The sequence below is a fragment of the Dermochelys coriacea genome, chromosome 6 (assembly GCF_009764565.3).
Source record: "Dermochelys coriacea isolate rDerCor1 chromosome 6, rDerCor1.pri.v4, whole genome shotgun sequence".
Lineage (NCBI taxonomy): Eukaryota > Metazoa > Chordata > Testudines > Dermochelyidae > Dermochelys > Dermochelys coriacea.
Genome location: NC_050073.1, coordinates 19553922 through 19569281, shown reverse-complemented (window position 1 = coordinate 19569281; position 15360 = coordinate 19553922). Strand labels below are relative to the sequence as shown.

The 15360-nt window shown below is 42.5% G+C and overlaps 1 protein-coding gene across 2 annotated transcripts in view; it reads left to right on the top strand.

Moving 5' to 3' along the window:
* The first annotated feature begins 3599 nt into the window (after positions 1 to 3599).
* LOC119857807 (toll interacting protein) overlaps positions 3600 to 15360 on the top strand; it is a 55499-nt gene continuing 43738 nt past the window's right edge. The window contains exon 1 of one of the 2 annotated variants that reach the window (XM_038407237.2): positions 3600 to 3919. In XM_038407237.2, coding sequence (XP_038263165.1) covers positions 3887 to 3919 — 33 coding nt within the window. In that variant the 5' untranslated portion in view covers positions 3600 to 3886. The remainder of the gene's footprint in view (positions 3920 to 15360) is intronic. The other variant, XM_043517774.1, reaches the window with a different exon arrangement.

The window sequence follows — 15360 nt, the reverse complement described above, 5'->3', positions numbered from 1 at the left end:
CTGCCATGATATTGTGCCACATTATAATGTGCTGGAGACATCTTAATGCCCTGTTGCTGTGATGCATCACAACGTTTCAGCACAAAGTGATGGTGATGTTTCCTCATCCCACTGCTGTGCTGTGGCCTCCCAAGGCTGTTTCAGTGCAGTGTAATAGAGATGTTTCATTGCCTTGTCACAGTGGTGCATCGCCATGATCATTTGGTGCAAGATGATGGTAATGTGGCCAGTCTTCACATTGTCATGCTGTGTAACGATGATATTTCTGTGCAATGTTTCAGTGCCATGCTGCTGCACCGCATCATATTTGTGTTTCAGTGTAATGTGAGGCTGATGTTTCATTATCCCATCATTACACCGTATTATGATGATGTTTCCAAACAAGGCAATGGAGACATTTTACCCTCATTTCACCGTGCTATGTCGTGATAGGGGTTCAACATAATGCAATGACTATGTTTCACCTCCATTTCGTAGCACTGCATCACAGTGAGTTTTTGGCAGAAGAGAACGGTAATGGCGATCCTTCCCCCCAGGGTAATGTTGTATCATGCTGTTTCTGCACAATGTGATGGTGATGTACTATATTTTTGCACTGCATCACGATGATTTTTCTGTGCGAGGTCATAGTGACACTCCACTGCCACATTGTTCCACTACCTCACAATTATATTTTGGTCTGAGGCAATTGTGTTTAGCTGCTACATTGACATGCCACTTCATAATGGCATTTTGGCAAACTGTGATGGTAATGTTTCACTGTCAAATTGTTGTGATGTTTTAGTGCAAAGTGACAGTGATGATGTTTGGGTGCCATGTCATCAGCTCCTCACAATGCTATTTCAGTGCAAGGTGATTGTTGTAATGTTTTACCCACACATTGCCATGTCATATCCCGTGAGTTCAAGCACCATGTCATCATGATGTACTGCAGCAGTGTTCTGGCCCAATGCTACCTTGGATTAGGATGATGGTGTTTCAGTGCAGGGCAGGCACTTCTTAAAAAGTAGTGTCTTATAGTGGCTCACTGGTGTCTCTCTATGTTGGGGCTCTTTGGAAAGGGCTGTCTTGCAGCAGGGTGGAGCTGTCTGAAATTGAGGCATCTTGGGGTGGAACAGTGGTGTTTCAATAAGTGACAAAGGGATTTCAGGGTTGGGCAGTGGTGTCTTGGCATGCAGTGGGTGTCCCTGTGTAGCATAATGGACATTTTGCTACACTGCATGGCACATCAGAGGTGATCTGGAACAGAGGCATCGCACACAGACTGCGGGATTGTGCCAGGTGAGGCTGTCTCAGTGTGAGGCAGCCAGTGGTGTCTTAGCAAGGCATGGGAGTGTCTCTGTGCAGTGTGGTGGTACCTTGGGGCAAGGCAATGGCCATTTTGGCATGGGAGGATGGAATCTCAATACGGGGCATTTCAGGACACTGATGTCTCTGGGTAGGGCTGTCTTGGGATGGAGGAAGGCTTTCATTGCAATGGTACCTCAGCACAGTGGCATTCTGGCAGGGGGTCAACGACCTTTTGGTGGGGGATGGTAGAGTCTTCGTGCAATAACACACCTGCACAGAGGCCGTTTTGCTGAAGGGTACAGGTTCGCTCAGCATGGAGGTTGTTTTGATGTGTGTGAGGACACTGGCTGTTTTGGTACTGGGATCTTTTTGGTGCAATGTGTTGACATATGGGTGTCTCACGGTGGGGCAGCGAGGTCCCTGCCTGGAAAGTGTTGCCAAATGCCAATCAGTGAAAATTGCCAGATGGACCTTGAAAAGTTTCTAGGTGGCACAAAAAATTGCTAAGCTCCAGACATTCTATATTATCAATGTGTGGAAAACTGGGTGATAGTTTTCTTTTGGTCGCCAATGGATCCATGGTGGTTGCCATGTCCAAAGATGCCATGTTTTGTTCAAAGCTTGCTCTATAGACAAGAATATTATGGGTTCTAGAATCATTACAGCTCTCTGAACACATATTTTCCAAATGGTTGGGGTTGAATTAAAGTACTGATGGGTTTCATGTGATTTTTAAAGAACATGAATATGAAATATAGTAAGTGGTTAACAACAGATGTGTGATGAGAATATATTTTTCCACGTGGGGAGGGCTTTTTAATTCAAGTCTTTCCACATGACATGCTCCAAAATAATAGGTTATGGAAAAATATTACATAATTAAAAATCCTGTTTTTGCAAGTGTGTAGGATGAATTTATTTTATAACACTGTGAGAAAAAAATTTCAAAAGTATGTCCCTGTTTTTTTGTTTGGCCTGGACATTTGCCCCATTTTAATTTTTAAGAAAAAAACGTAATATAGTCATATCTTAAGTTGAAAAAAATTCCAAAAAAAGTCAAATAATACTACTACAATTGTATTACTGGTTACTTCTTGCACATCAGTATCTGACTAAAGGAATTTCAATTGTACAGAATTCTTTTTTCTATTTTCAGTTTCTTGTCCTGTTTAAGATGTAGAACAGCAAACGAGCACCTTCTCACAAGGCGAAAACCCACAGAATGTAACCGAGTACAATTCAGACTCGGCACAATAAGGTACTCGGCAAAGAAATGCAACCTTCACTAGACACAGGTTTCAGAGTAGCAGCCGTGTTAGTCTGTATTCGCAAAAAGAAAAGGAGTACTTGTGGCACCTTAGAGACTAACAAATTTATTAGAGCATAAGCTTTCGTGAGCTACAGCATGATGAAGTGAGCTGTAGCTCACGAAAGCTTATGCTCTAATAAATTTGTTAGTCTCTAAGGTGCCACAAGTCCTCCTTTTCTTTTTGCTTCATTAGACCGCGGACAACAAAACATTTCATGCTCAATAGTCCTTGCATTTAACACCCCATGAGTTCAGGCTCAATCTATTACACATAAAAGTGGAAAATTCCCCAGGGATAAAAAAGGATTGTGTTGTGGTGGGAAGCAGTCTGCCTCTGTAAGAAAACACGTGCTCGTTTGCTTTAAACCATGTCCTCAAATCGTCAGCGGTTATCTTCGGCTGTTTTAATAATTCAGTCAAAAGCAAGACAGGCCAGGCGTCCTCCAGCAAGAGGCCCTGTGCAACCTGCAGAGAGGACGCCATGCGCACAAACGTTCCCCACCCTACACACGCGGGGCCTGCCTCAGCGCGCACGCGCCTACGGCCCAGGACACCCAGCCACGCCCATATTTCATTCCCTCATTAGGACTATGAGTAGTCCCCAGCTTGCCAGAAAAAGTTAAACGGTCGCCACGTGTAGCCACACAACGGCGGCATTGACAACAGGGGCCGAGTCCCCGCAGCCCCGCCCCCTGCCACAAGCCCGGCCCAGGCACCTTCCCCTCGGCGCAGCGCTCATGCACAGCGCCTCCTGCTGGAGCCGCGCCTCCTCTGTGCCGGCGGGCTCTGCGCCCCTCACCTGCAAAGGGCGGGGGAGGGAGGGCCCATCCCATTGCACAGGCGCACTATAGCCGTTTGAGAGACGTTTCACACGCACTCATTGGTCCCAGCCATATCATATGCGCATGCGCTACCCGCGCGGCTGCCTCTCTCCCGCAACCCTTCTCAAGTGGGGGAAAATAGCGAGCCGAGGTGCGCATGCGTCTTACCCTGTAGGGGAAATGAAGGCGCGTACTCTCTTGCCGCATGCGCGAGGCTGGAGACCATAGGTGGTGGGGTCAGTGACGAACCGCCGGAGGGCGCATGCGTGTTATTTGCATAGCGGTTCGCTTTTGGAAGCGGCCGAAGAGGGCGGGGTTTGGAGCGGGAAATCCGTTGTGCCACGCATGCGCAGTGCCGGGTCAGCGGGGCGGGGCTCGGCTTGTGCTCAGCTGACGCCGGAGCCTTGGGTTGAGAGGGTCGGTTAGCGGCGGCCTGGTCGGGCGGAAAGAGGCGGGCCCCCCCCCCATGGCGACCACCGTCAGCACCCAGCGGGGCCCGGTGAGCAACCGCAGGGTGTCTCCCCCCCCCCACGGTCTTCTCCCCCACTCGCCATGGACGTGAGCTCCCCGCCATTCATTCCCTAGCGTCCGGGGCCACGGGTGGGGGAGGGCCCTCTGTGACTCCCCATTGCCATCACCCATGGTGGGGGGGCAGCCTGCCCCTTCTTCCCACCTTGAGAAGGGCTTTTAGGTACTCTGTGCCCATCGTCCGCTCCCCACGTGGCACACCAGGGATGGGGGACTCTGCCTCTTCCCCTAGTTTAGCCCATTGTGCAGAGGGGGCGAAAACATGACCCGGGGGGGGGGGGCAGAGGGAGCGCAGAGCGGTGCACGGCGTCTGCCCTGCTCTCCTCCCGAACTGAGAAACCTGCTGCTGCTGGGAAGTGAGACCTTAGGGGGCAGCTGTCTGTCTCTGCTGTTTAGGGGTGACACCGGCAGGACGTGTGGGGAGGCGAGGGGGGGGGTAGGTGAAACTTCAACCAAAAGTTGTGTGGTGATGGGCCAGTTTACGGCAGCGCATAAGGGTCGTACTGGATTTGATTTGAAACAGCCACCTCCTAGGTGTGTGCACAGGTGACACGTTGAAATGGGCCACTGTCGACTGCTGCCAGGGGGCTCGCCTCACTGCTGCTCGATGCTCTGTGACTGCGTCTGGTGTAACGCATGCCTTAATTCTGTACCCCCTTCCTGCACTTTGTGTCCAGTGGGAGCACAAGCTAGCATGGAGAAGACTCATTTTTGAAATTTTATTTTTAATTGAGGATTCAAAATTACTTCGCCGAAATATACAGAGACCAACCAGTACAATGAATCTGTGTAAGAGGTGCTGAGAGACAAGAAGACTGAGTCATTCCATTAAATTGCTGTACTTAAAGAGCTATAGCTGCCTTTCTCGTCTGATGACAGTGATATCCTTTGGGCATCTCCCTAGCTCTTTCTTGAATCATCCCATTTCTATTAGCTCTTTCTGAGTGGCCACTCTTCTTTATATAGTCAGTTTTCGTAATTCTATTTTGTTGGTGAGAACTAAAATCTTTACGTGGAGGTTTTTTTTTAACCCTGATTCTTTTGGTTAGAGACCTACGCACTACCCCTTATGATGAAATTCAATTGTATCTCCTTAGGTTACAGATTTTCTCTTACTAGTTACAAGTATCTCAATTTGATATTTTGAATGTCTTTTCTCTGCAGCTCTTATAGGCTGGGTTTTTTGGGGCAGGAGATAGATACAATAAGCTTTCTGCTGTCACTTGGTGGCATCAACAAGTGATTTTTAAATGGAATGATCTTTTAAAGTTGTTGGTGTGCAAAGAGATGAAATTGCAATGTCACTTCCAAAATAGTAAATGACAGCATGTAACAGTTCTTTAGAAGAGAGATTTTGTTATAGATGTGATGCCAAAAACAACTGCTCAATATTTTGTACAAAGCTTGTTTGATCTTAATAGAAAATATTAATCTTTGGTTATTAACTGGCTGAAATATAAAACATGTTTAGTCAGTGTTCGCTATTTGCTGATATCTGGTGTTCATTTGTTAGTCTAGAAGTTACTTCATATCTACCTATGTTCTTGATATTTAATGTTTATATTAATGTGCTAAATGTATAACGTAGCACTTGTCTGCCGGATTTCAGATGATTTTAAGGAGAAAACTTACTGGGACATCATCAGCATAGTATCTGTAATTCAGTACTTTGTATTGATTTAGGCTCTTCAGTATATATCTTTAACACAGTGTTGTGATTTTTGCCTGACTTGCATAAAACTTTATTTAACTATCACTTTTTATTTGTAAGTGTGGGAACCCCTGGTAAGAGCTCATGCCTTCCTCCCCAGTTTTAACATTCTGGGTTTAGCCCTGTAATGTAATCCTCATCCTTCAGAGAAATGACTTGCAATGTATAATTAAATGGGCTCTGTTGATTCCTAAGGTTGCCCTGTCACTGGAATACATAATTCCCCTTTTTTGATCCTCTTTCCACAGCAAAAGATGCAATTTCTTTATTTCTCTCCCTGTAGCTTGGAGGGCAAACAGCTTCTTCCAAAACTGTACTGCAAGTAAGTAACCACTAAAGGATGCTAAAGCACTGAACATTAGGTTCCATCCACCCCTATGCTGTGGAGAATGTGACCTTTGTGGTGGTATTAGTTTACCCAAGCAGGAAGAGTTCCAAGGTTCTCAAGTGTGGATGCCTGGCAGCATATAATAGAATTGAATATACTGCCTGCTGACACCAGTCTTTTATGTCCATGCTTCCCAATTTGTAGCTCTCATTTGTACATATTAAGTTACAATCCCTGTCATTTAGTTTATTGGATGATTAAAAACTGAAGTTCCTTCTGACGATCAGTGGCAAATGTTCAGGTGGAATATTCCTGGCTCTTTTCATACCCTGGTATCTTGACCAATATTCTTTCTTTCACTACAACATAAATTCTAATATGTGAACTATGGCTGATTTTTAATGGCAACTGTATTTTTTTTTGTAGCTATTGTATGATCAGTATCTTGTATCTTTCACACGTGTGGTTGATGTGAAAGATGCTACTAAAAAATTCTGTTCAAGCTAAATCTGTGAGATGAAAATATGAAGTTCATAATTTCTTAAATTGTTCCTTTTTGCAGTCAATTTTGAGTAAATTGGCAAACAACTTGATGATGAGATACAATATCTTCCAGCTATTTTATCATTCAGATCTCTCTTGCTAAAGAGGTGCTGCTCTTTCTGGATATTAATTAACATTTGACTTGCCATCCTCTTTTCATTCTCTTACTAGAATGTATGAGGAATCCCTAATTTAACTATATTGCAGAGAGATGTACTTGGACCTGAAATGCCAGTGTACAGGGATGGCAAATGTCATTTAGATATCCTGCTGCTGCTTGGTCAAGGATCAAGCTTTGAGTTCTGCAGTAAATTCAGATCTCAAAATTTCTAGCTAGAAATGAGTGGAAGCTTACAATCCCTCAATGCGCTTAATGTTTTTTCATAAAAATATGGTTGAAACTGTAAATGTTACATGCCTTTGAGTCACAGTTGTGATATGGTGGTGGTTTCTGTGGTACACTGTTGTCACAGAAAATGTGCAAAGTGATGTAGATAATGCTACTGAGTGCTCATTTACTGAAGAAAAATGCTTTCAGAAAGCTACCCTGATTCACTCAAAGGATTTCTGTTGCATCCAGAAGCATTGTCTGTTAAGTGAAAAAAACTTTGGAGGAAAGGAAGAAGGTTTATTGATGTGTGTGTGTGTGTGTGTGTGTGTGTGTGTGTGTGTGTGTGCTGATGAAGAAGAATTCAAAACTTGTCAATGCAATCAGTACTTAAATTCCTAGGATAAGCAATTCCCCTCTCCCCCCCCACTTCCCCCAACCTCTCCTCCATACACACAGGGGCACTGAGGCTCCATCTACACTAGAAACTTCAAAGTTCTGCCACAGCAGCGCTTTGAAGTGCGAGTGTGGTCACACATGAGTGCTGGGAGAGAGCTCTCCCAGCGCTTCTGGTAATCCATCTCCACGAGGGGAGTAGCTCCAAGCGCTGGAAGCGTGCAACACCGAGGGTCTGTCAACACTAGCGCTTTAAAGAGCTCAAACTTGCTGTGCTTCGGGGTGATTTTTCACATGCTCATGCTTTTTTAAAGCAAATCTGAATGTGAATTAGAAGCCTATTCATACATCAACATTTTCCACAAGAGGAAACCGAGGCACAGAATTTCAATGTCTTGTCGTGGTCACAAAGTACATCTGTATCTGAACAGCAGAACACAGATGTCGTGGTGTCGAGTGCTTAAACCACTAAAACATATATCTTTTATGGTTCATGATACTGGAATAGTAGTGGGTTTCTTTATTTTATCCAAAAGCTGCAGTTATTCTCCAGACTGGTTTCATAGGGTATGTCTTCTCTAGCAATGCTAAAGCACTGTTGCGGCAGTGCTTTAACATGGCTGTGTAGTCATGGCACCAGCTTTGGGGGAGAGATCTCCCAGCATTGTAAAACAAAAAAAACCCACCCCCATGAGGTGAGTAGCTCCCAGCGCTGGTACACTGTCTACACTCCCACTTTTACAGTGCTGAAACTTGCAGCGCTTGGGTGTTTTTCCACCCCGAGCAAGAAAGTTGCAGTGCTGTAAAGTGGCAGTCTAGACAAGGCCATAGATATAATGGCCCTGATCTAGATGTTGACTGACTCAGTCATCTTTTCTAAATAGCTGAAAAGACTGATTTGATTGAGATCCTGACTGCAGATATCAAGTTGATCAAATCAGTCATTTCCTTATCTGTAAACAAGCCTTATGGAATATAGTTGGTCTCTGATCTAGCGGTCCATATAATTAAGTGGTTTGTTCAGCATAAGTAAAATGCAGTAAGTTTTAACTAGTGCCTTTACAGAATATTTTATTGAAAGCACCTCCATCCCAAGCTTGTATTTGTGCTGAGAGTGCTTGACCTTTTCCATTGACCCAAAGTTGGCAAAAGCTGCAAATTCTAGGTGCCCGAGCTGCAACATGCTGTTTTTTCTCATAGGAATAATTAAACTGAGGTTTGTGAGGACATTTATCCTTTTTCCCCAACAATACAAGGCACTTTCAGGTCATGATTAGTTTGCATGGGCTACATGTAGAACAGCAATAGGTAGACTGGATATTTCTTCGTGTGAAAAGTTGTCGTATAATACTAACTAAATAGCCAAAAACAGCAAGCCCAATCAAACAAGAACTACTTTGTTAATGCAGAATTAAGGTTTTCTGGTGACAGCTAGTGCCCTTCAGAGAGTTGAGGTCAGCAAAATTCAAACTTCAGAAAAAGATGAAATACATATTTTGAGTTTTGCTGAACACAACACTCTGGAAGGGCCCATAGATAGGGCCCTATCAAATTCACAGTCCATTTTGGTCAATTTCATGGTCATAGGATTTTTAAAATCCTATATTTCATTATTTCAGCTATTTATATCTACAGTTACAACACTGTTAAATTTCAGGAGTCCTCACCCAAAAAGGAGTTTGCGGCGGGGGGGATGGATCACAAGATTATTGTAGGGGGTTTATGGAACTGTTACCTTTACTTCTATGCTGCTGCTGGCAGCAACACTGCCTTCATAACTGGGCAGCTGCAGAGTGGTGGCTGCTGTCCAGGAGCCCAGCTCTGAAGGCAGGGCTGCTGCCTGCAGAGCTGGACCCTCAGTCAGCAGCCGCCACTCTCTGGCCGCCCAGCTCTGAAGACAGCGCGGAAGTAAGGGTGGCATGGTATGGTATTGTCACGCTTACTTCGGCGCTGCTGCTGGCAGGGCGCTGCCTTCAGAGCTGCGCACCTGGCCAACAGCAGCTATTCTCTGGTCGCCCAGCTCTGAAGGCAGTGCAGAAGTATGGGTGGCAATACCGTGCAACCCCCTCCCCTCCCCGCCTCTCCTAAAATAACCTTGGAACTCCCTTTTGGGTCAGGACCCCCAATTTCAGAAACCCTGGTCTCCCTCGTGAATGCTTTATAGTATAGGGTAAAATCACACAAGGGATCAGATTTCATGGTCCGTGATGCGTTTTTCATGGCCGTGAGTTTGGTAGGGCCCTACCCACAGAAACTTTAACTTTATGTTAACAAGATTTTTGTTTTGGCCACTTAATTTTCTAATGGCTTCTTTAACGGGGAAAAGAAACCCAACTTGTTGATAGGACTAAATGGTCATACAAAATGGGAAATGACTGCCTAGGAAGGAGTACTGTAGAAAGTGATCAGGGGATCATAGTGGACCACAAGCTAAATATGAATCAACAGTGTAACACTGTTGCAAAAAAAAAAAAAGGGAACCTCATTCTGGGATGTATTAGCAGGAGTGTTGTAAGCAAGACACGAGAAGTAATTCTTCTGCTCTACTGTGCTTTGATTAGGCTTCAACGGGAGTATTGTGTCCATTTCTGGTCACCACCATTCAGGAAGGATGGGGACAAATTGGAGAGAGTTCAGAGAAGAGCAACAAAAATGATTAAAGGTCTAGAAAACATGACCTATGAGGGAAGACTGACAAAATTGGGTTTGATTAGTCTGGAAAAGAGAAGACTGAGAGGGGATATAACAGTTTTCAAGTACATAAAAAGTTGTTACAAGACGGAGGAAGAAAAAAAATTTCTTAACCTCTGAGGATAAGACAAAAAGCAATGGGCTTAAATTGCAGCAAGGGAGGTTTAGGTTGAACATTAGGAAAATGGTTTAGGTTGGACATTAGCAAGTATTTTGCTCCCAATCTTCTAAAATAACTTCCCCCCTCCTCAACAGACTTTAGGAATATGCCTTCCAGCCTTTTTTCCAGATTTTGCCCAAGATGGGATTCCAATTGACAGTGGCAGGGTGAGTCTGGTTCAGAGGACTATTTCTTATCTCTTGAGCTATTCAACTGGTGTGATGCTTTGAAGGTTAAAAATCCTTCAAAGTTTAAAAGTTTGAAATAGTTAAAAGTTAAAAATAACTTCTCTGTGGTATATGTTCCATGTAGTCCAATAGTCGCATGAAAAGGCATGTGAGCCTTACAACTGTTTAGTGCATGCCTAACTAGAGCAGCAAACTCTTTTTGAAGTGACATTTTATCTTGATTTTTTTTCCCCCAAAGTGCTGGTGGATGCCATGCACTCCACAGGAGTAATGCTTAAGCATTTTAGACCTTGCTGTGATTTGAGCTCTGGTTTTATTTTTAACTGAGCGCGCGCGCGCACACATTTAAAAACAACTATTTTATTTATCCTCCAATTTGGGAACACCAAATTTCAAGTCAGTCTGATTAGTTGTACAGATTTTAAAGCTCGGCTGTTCTAAGAGCTCTAAACAGTTAGCTGTCCTCAACCTTAACCATAGCAGAGCTGTCTGTTGTGCTACAACTATAATGACACTTCTCTAGACTTTCATTTGATATTTCAAAATTCTTTGCAAACATGAATTAAGACTTTCAACATCCTTATTAGGTAGTTACAGCAGAAACAAGTAAAATATATTATACTGTTTAGAAACTAAGGTATAAAGCTTGCACAACTTACAACAGAATTCAGATCTGATTCAGTAACCCTGAAACAATACTGTACAACACTGGTTCCTTCTGAATACCAGTAGCTGCAGGTACTTGGAACTTGTAGGTTAGAACCTTTCCTGTTTTGAAATTTGATTTTTACAGAATACAAATATTTATAGAGGAGAACATTGAAACACTTGGTTTTCCCATGCTTGGCAAATATTTATTTTATGTTAAATACCTGTATGCTATCTTTTTCTTAAAAATAACTCAAAACCAAAACAGACTGATCTTGAGAGAAGCTGCAGGGCAAGCATTTATCTTCCTACACCACCTTTAAGAAATTTTAGTCATGCTGCACCACTCTTTGCCTTGGAACTTTGTTTTTCTCCTGTTACTAAAATACTGAAGTGAACAGTTTGTGGCCCTATCTGTATCATGTCTTGAGACCTTGTTACAAAAGTCACTGCCCTGACGTGGTTAAAATGCTTTAGTCTTGTAGGTGTAAATGTGCCACTGAATTGTGTTATGACTTTAGATATCAGAATAACTTGATTTTCCTTAATGATTGCAACCACAATCATTTTGGGGTATATTAACTGTATCACACTTATCAGAAGCTTTTTGAAATCTATTTTTAAAGACTGATGAAAAAGAGAAGAGGGAGGTTAGTGGGTCTCTACAGAGGCCAATATATTCTGAACTCTAACTACTAAGAAGTAAATCTTTGTTTTTCTAAACTGTGTGTTTAAATCTCAACCATAATGTTGAAATAACTATGATTAGAATGTCTGTTCTTTAAAAGAAGGCTCCTGCATGATGAATAAACAGTTTATTGAATTAGGTGAAATGGGTCTAAGCAGATTGGTGAATGCACACAGTTTTGAGTGGGCATGTGGAGCCCCAAGGGGGCAAGGTTCTATGTGAATAATTAGAAGGCTGTGTTTTCCAACTGTGACAACATTTCAAAGGTATAATGTTCATTTATGTAGCATAGGCCTCAAATAGGAAACTCCCAAAGTACATTGCAGGTTTTAGATCCAGTTTTCAAGGTTGAGTTCCCAAATCCCCGATTTTGGGCTACTCCGAGAATCCATAGACACTTCAAAGGACACCCAAATGGACATTTAAGGTATCCAGATTTCAGAATTGACCTCTCAATACATAATAGTTGCTTCACCTACCATTCTTTGTCTCTAGCCAGCTCTGAAATGGAAATATGCCATCAATTTTTCAGCCAGCACTACTACATATTCTTAATGAAGAAAATCTTATCCAATTGAAATATGAAAGTATGTTTAGTAGAATGTAAATGTTCAGGAATTTGGTTGATTCATTAAAATAGATTTTGAAGTGCAAGAAAATCCAAGTAAATTCATGACTGTTCTTTACTAATACCATTTTTCAAACACGCATTCACTCTACCGATCAGCTCAATTTTATAAAAATAAACTAAAGTTGGTAAGATGTACTACTTCTTAAATGAATCTCTGTACATATGAATTTTCTTTGCTCAATATTTTTTAATCTAGAAACAAAAACTGTAGGTGTTCACTGTTTGAAAGCTTTTCCAGTTCCTCTCAACTTCTGTTACTGTTCTCTGGCTTGTACTCTATATTGTGCATTCTATTTGGGAACTGGTTTCAAAGCACAACATGGACAACACTCCAACTGTGGATTTTCATTGTGGGAAACAAATGCACTCTGCAAATTGTTCGCTCAAAGACCAGCTTTGTATAAACCCCAACAAATTGGGATGGATACAGACAATGTGCAAGTCAGTGCCAAGCGGACAACAGAGGGGATTTTGTAGTCAACAGCTTGCTGGTGAAACATGGAGTGTGCTGGATGTTACAGCATCTCTTAAACAGTATAGTTTAAAAGATGAAATCAAAACATCTTCCTTTTTTTTTTTTAAACAAATGGAAGGAGTAAGACTTAAAAATGGAGATTATTATGGGGTCTGCTGTTTCGCTAACTTCACAGGTGAGGGTTTACAGGGATACTTGTCACATTTCCCCCTCTTGTGTCCCAGGAGCCAGAGGTGGGGAGAGAGGCCTCATGTCTCCCAGCCTCCCCACTCAGTGGGGACAGGGGAAGCCCACTTCTGACCAGGGCTTCCCAGCATATAGCAGGAACAGCTGATCCAAGAGGGAAGTGGGGTTTTTCTGTCCAGACTAGAAGGGCAGCAGCCGCAGAGGTCTTTGTTTTCAGGGCCTGGTCTTGGTTCTGGATTTGCATGGGGTAGAAGAGAAGAGAAGGATACAGTATATTTCTAAGTGTTTTCAAGCCTACCCACACTGCTCTTCTAAAGCACATGAGCAACCTGAATTGTGCCTTTTAGTGACACTGTTGGGAGGGATGGCAAGAAAATCTAAAGATTTTTTTAATCTAATTTGGGACCTCAAACACTAAAATGACTTAAGCCTAATCATGGTACTGCATGGTGTTACTACAAGGCACACTTAAGGATGTTTGATGCACCAACTCTGCATTTCCCTACCGTAACACGTTAAGGTAAAACTTAAAAAAATCTGAACTTTGAGTTCCATAGGTTTATAATGTCTGGCTTGGGATAATTTCAGTATTTCTATACTGTATTATTTTATTGACACTCAACTATAAATCTATTTTAATATAGTTTTTTGTCTAGGAATTAATGTTAGTCCTTTCAAACGACAGTACCACCTGTTCTCCATTATTGATTGTGTGTATCGCTGTAGCACCCAGAGCCATTGCTCAGGATTGGGGAATTTACTATGCTAAGTGCTGTGCAAGCAGGTACTGAGGCCTAGTTCTATAGTTAAATGTTTTGCCAGTATACATATATCAGTCCAATATAGTATTCTAGCAAAACCCTCCTCATATAGATACAGTTTATACTAGCAGATAGGTGCTTTTGCTGGTATAGCTTATCCTTTTTTGCTAGCTATACTGACAAAAGCACTCTTATACTGAGTCTACACTAGGGCTTTTGCCAGCATAGAAATGCTACAGAAAATCACACACACACTCCTGACTTTTCTGTAGAGGCAAAATTTCCAGATCCTGATCTGTCCTAAAACAGTCCTTACTGCAAATTGAGAACAGATGAAACCCAGCACTTAGTGCAGTTTTTCTACATTAGCCAGAATATTTTAAGGCTATAGGTCTTCAGTTTCTTTGGCAGCTTGTTCTAGTTATTAGGAAATCTTAAATAAAAAAAAAAAAACAACCTGGCTTGATGAGCTGGCACTGAGGGCAACTGTCATGTTACATAGAGACTAATCTGAGTTGTGATGAAAGATTTTCAGTTCATGCCCTGTAGCATTGACTCCTTTTTAATGGAATCTGTTTATATTAACCCCATCTTAAAACCAAAGAGCTAGCTTGATCTAATGATTTATCATAAATTCCATCTTTCCCTGTTGCATAGTGATGGGGGAAATTTTTTGGACTGTACAGCTGGGTATTTTCAAAGGTGGTGGTCTCTTCTAGTTCATAACACAAGAACTAGGAGTCACCAAATGAAATTAATAGGCAGCAGATTTAAAACAAACAAAAGTATTTTTTCACACAACGCATAGTCAACCTATGGAACTCCTTGCCAGAGGATGTTGTGAAGGCCAAGACTATAACAGGATTCAAAAAAGAACTAGATAAGTTCATGGACGATAGGTACATCAATGGCTATTAGCCAGGTTGGACAGGGATGATTACCTGTTCTGTTCATTGCCTCTGGGGCACTGGTGGCCACTGTTGGAAGACAGGATACTGGGCTAGATGGACCTTTGGTCTGATCCAGTATGGCTGTTCTTATGTTTTATATTGAAAGCTGGACTGAGAGGTGAGTAATGGGAACAGATTTTACATTGGTATTTGAGCATTAAGAATATTTGTTTGTTACCATGTCTGAATAGTAAATATGGATTATTGCTCACTTACACTGCAGTGTATGTTTTGCTTTCTAAAATCAGACTAATATCAATAAAAGTAGACTTGTACATGACATAGGATAAGGCAAATCTTTCTTTAAAGAAACTGTAATCATATTAGTTCTGTACTAGTAGCTTTAGTATGGCAGCACTATATATTTCAGTAAGGCCAGTTGGAGTCCTTGTTAGGGCTTGCTGATCAGGAAAGTTGACTGGCAAGCCATTTGGCACTAGTGGTGGTATAGTAGGGAAGAGTCTCGAGTACATAGGGCAGAGTGGTATGGATTCAATTCCCTCTTGCATTGCTGCGTAGACATACCTTAAGCCTAGGTTTAATGGGACTCGAGTCAGCTGACCCACATCTGGGAATCCTGGGCTTGAGCACTACATTGCATTTGAAACCTAGGTTAAGGATTTTCTGACCCATGCTCAAACCTAGGGTTCTGACATCCACACTGCAGTGCAGAGACCTGAGTCCAGGTAATTCTGTCCCAGAGTTCCTAGCGCCCCTGACTCCTCAGT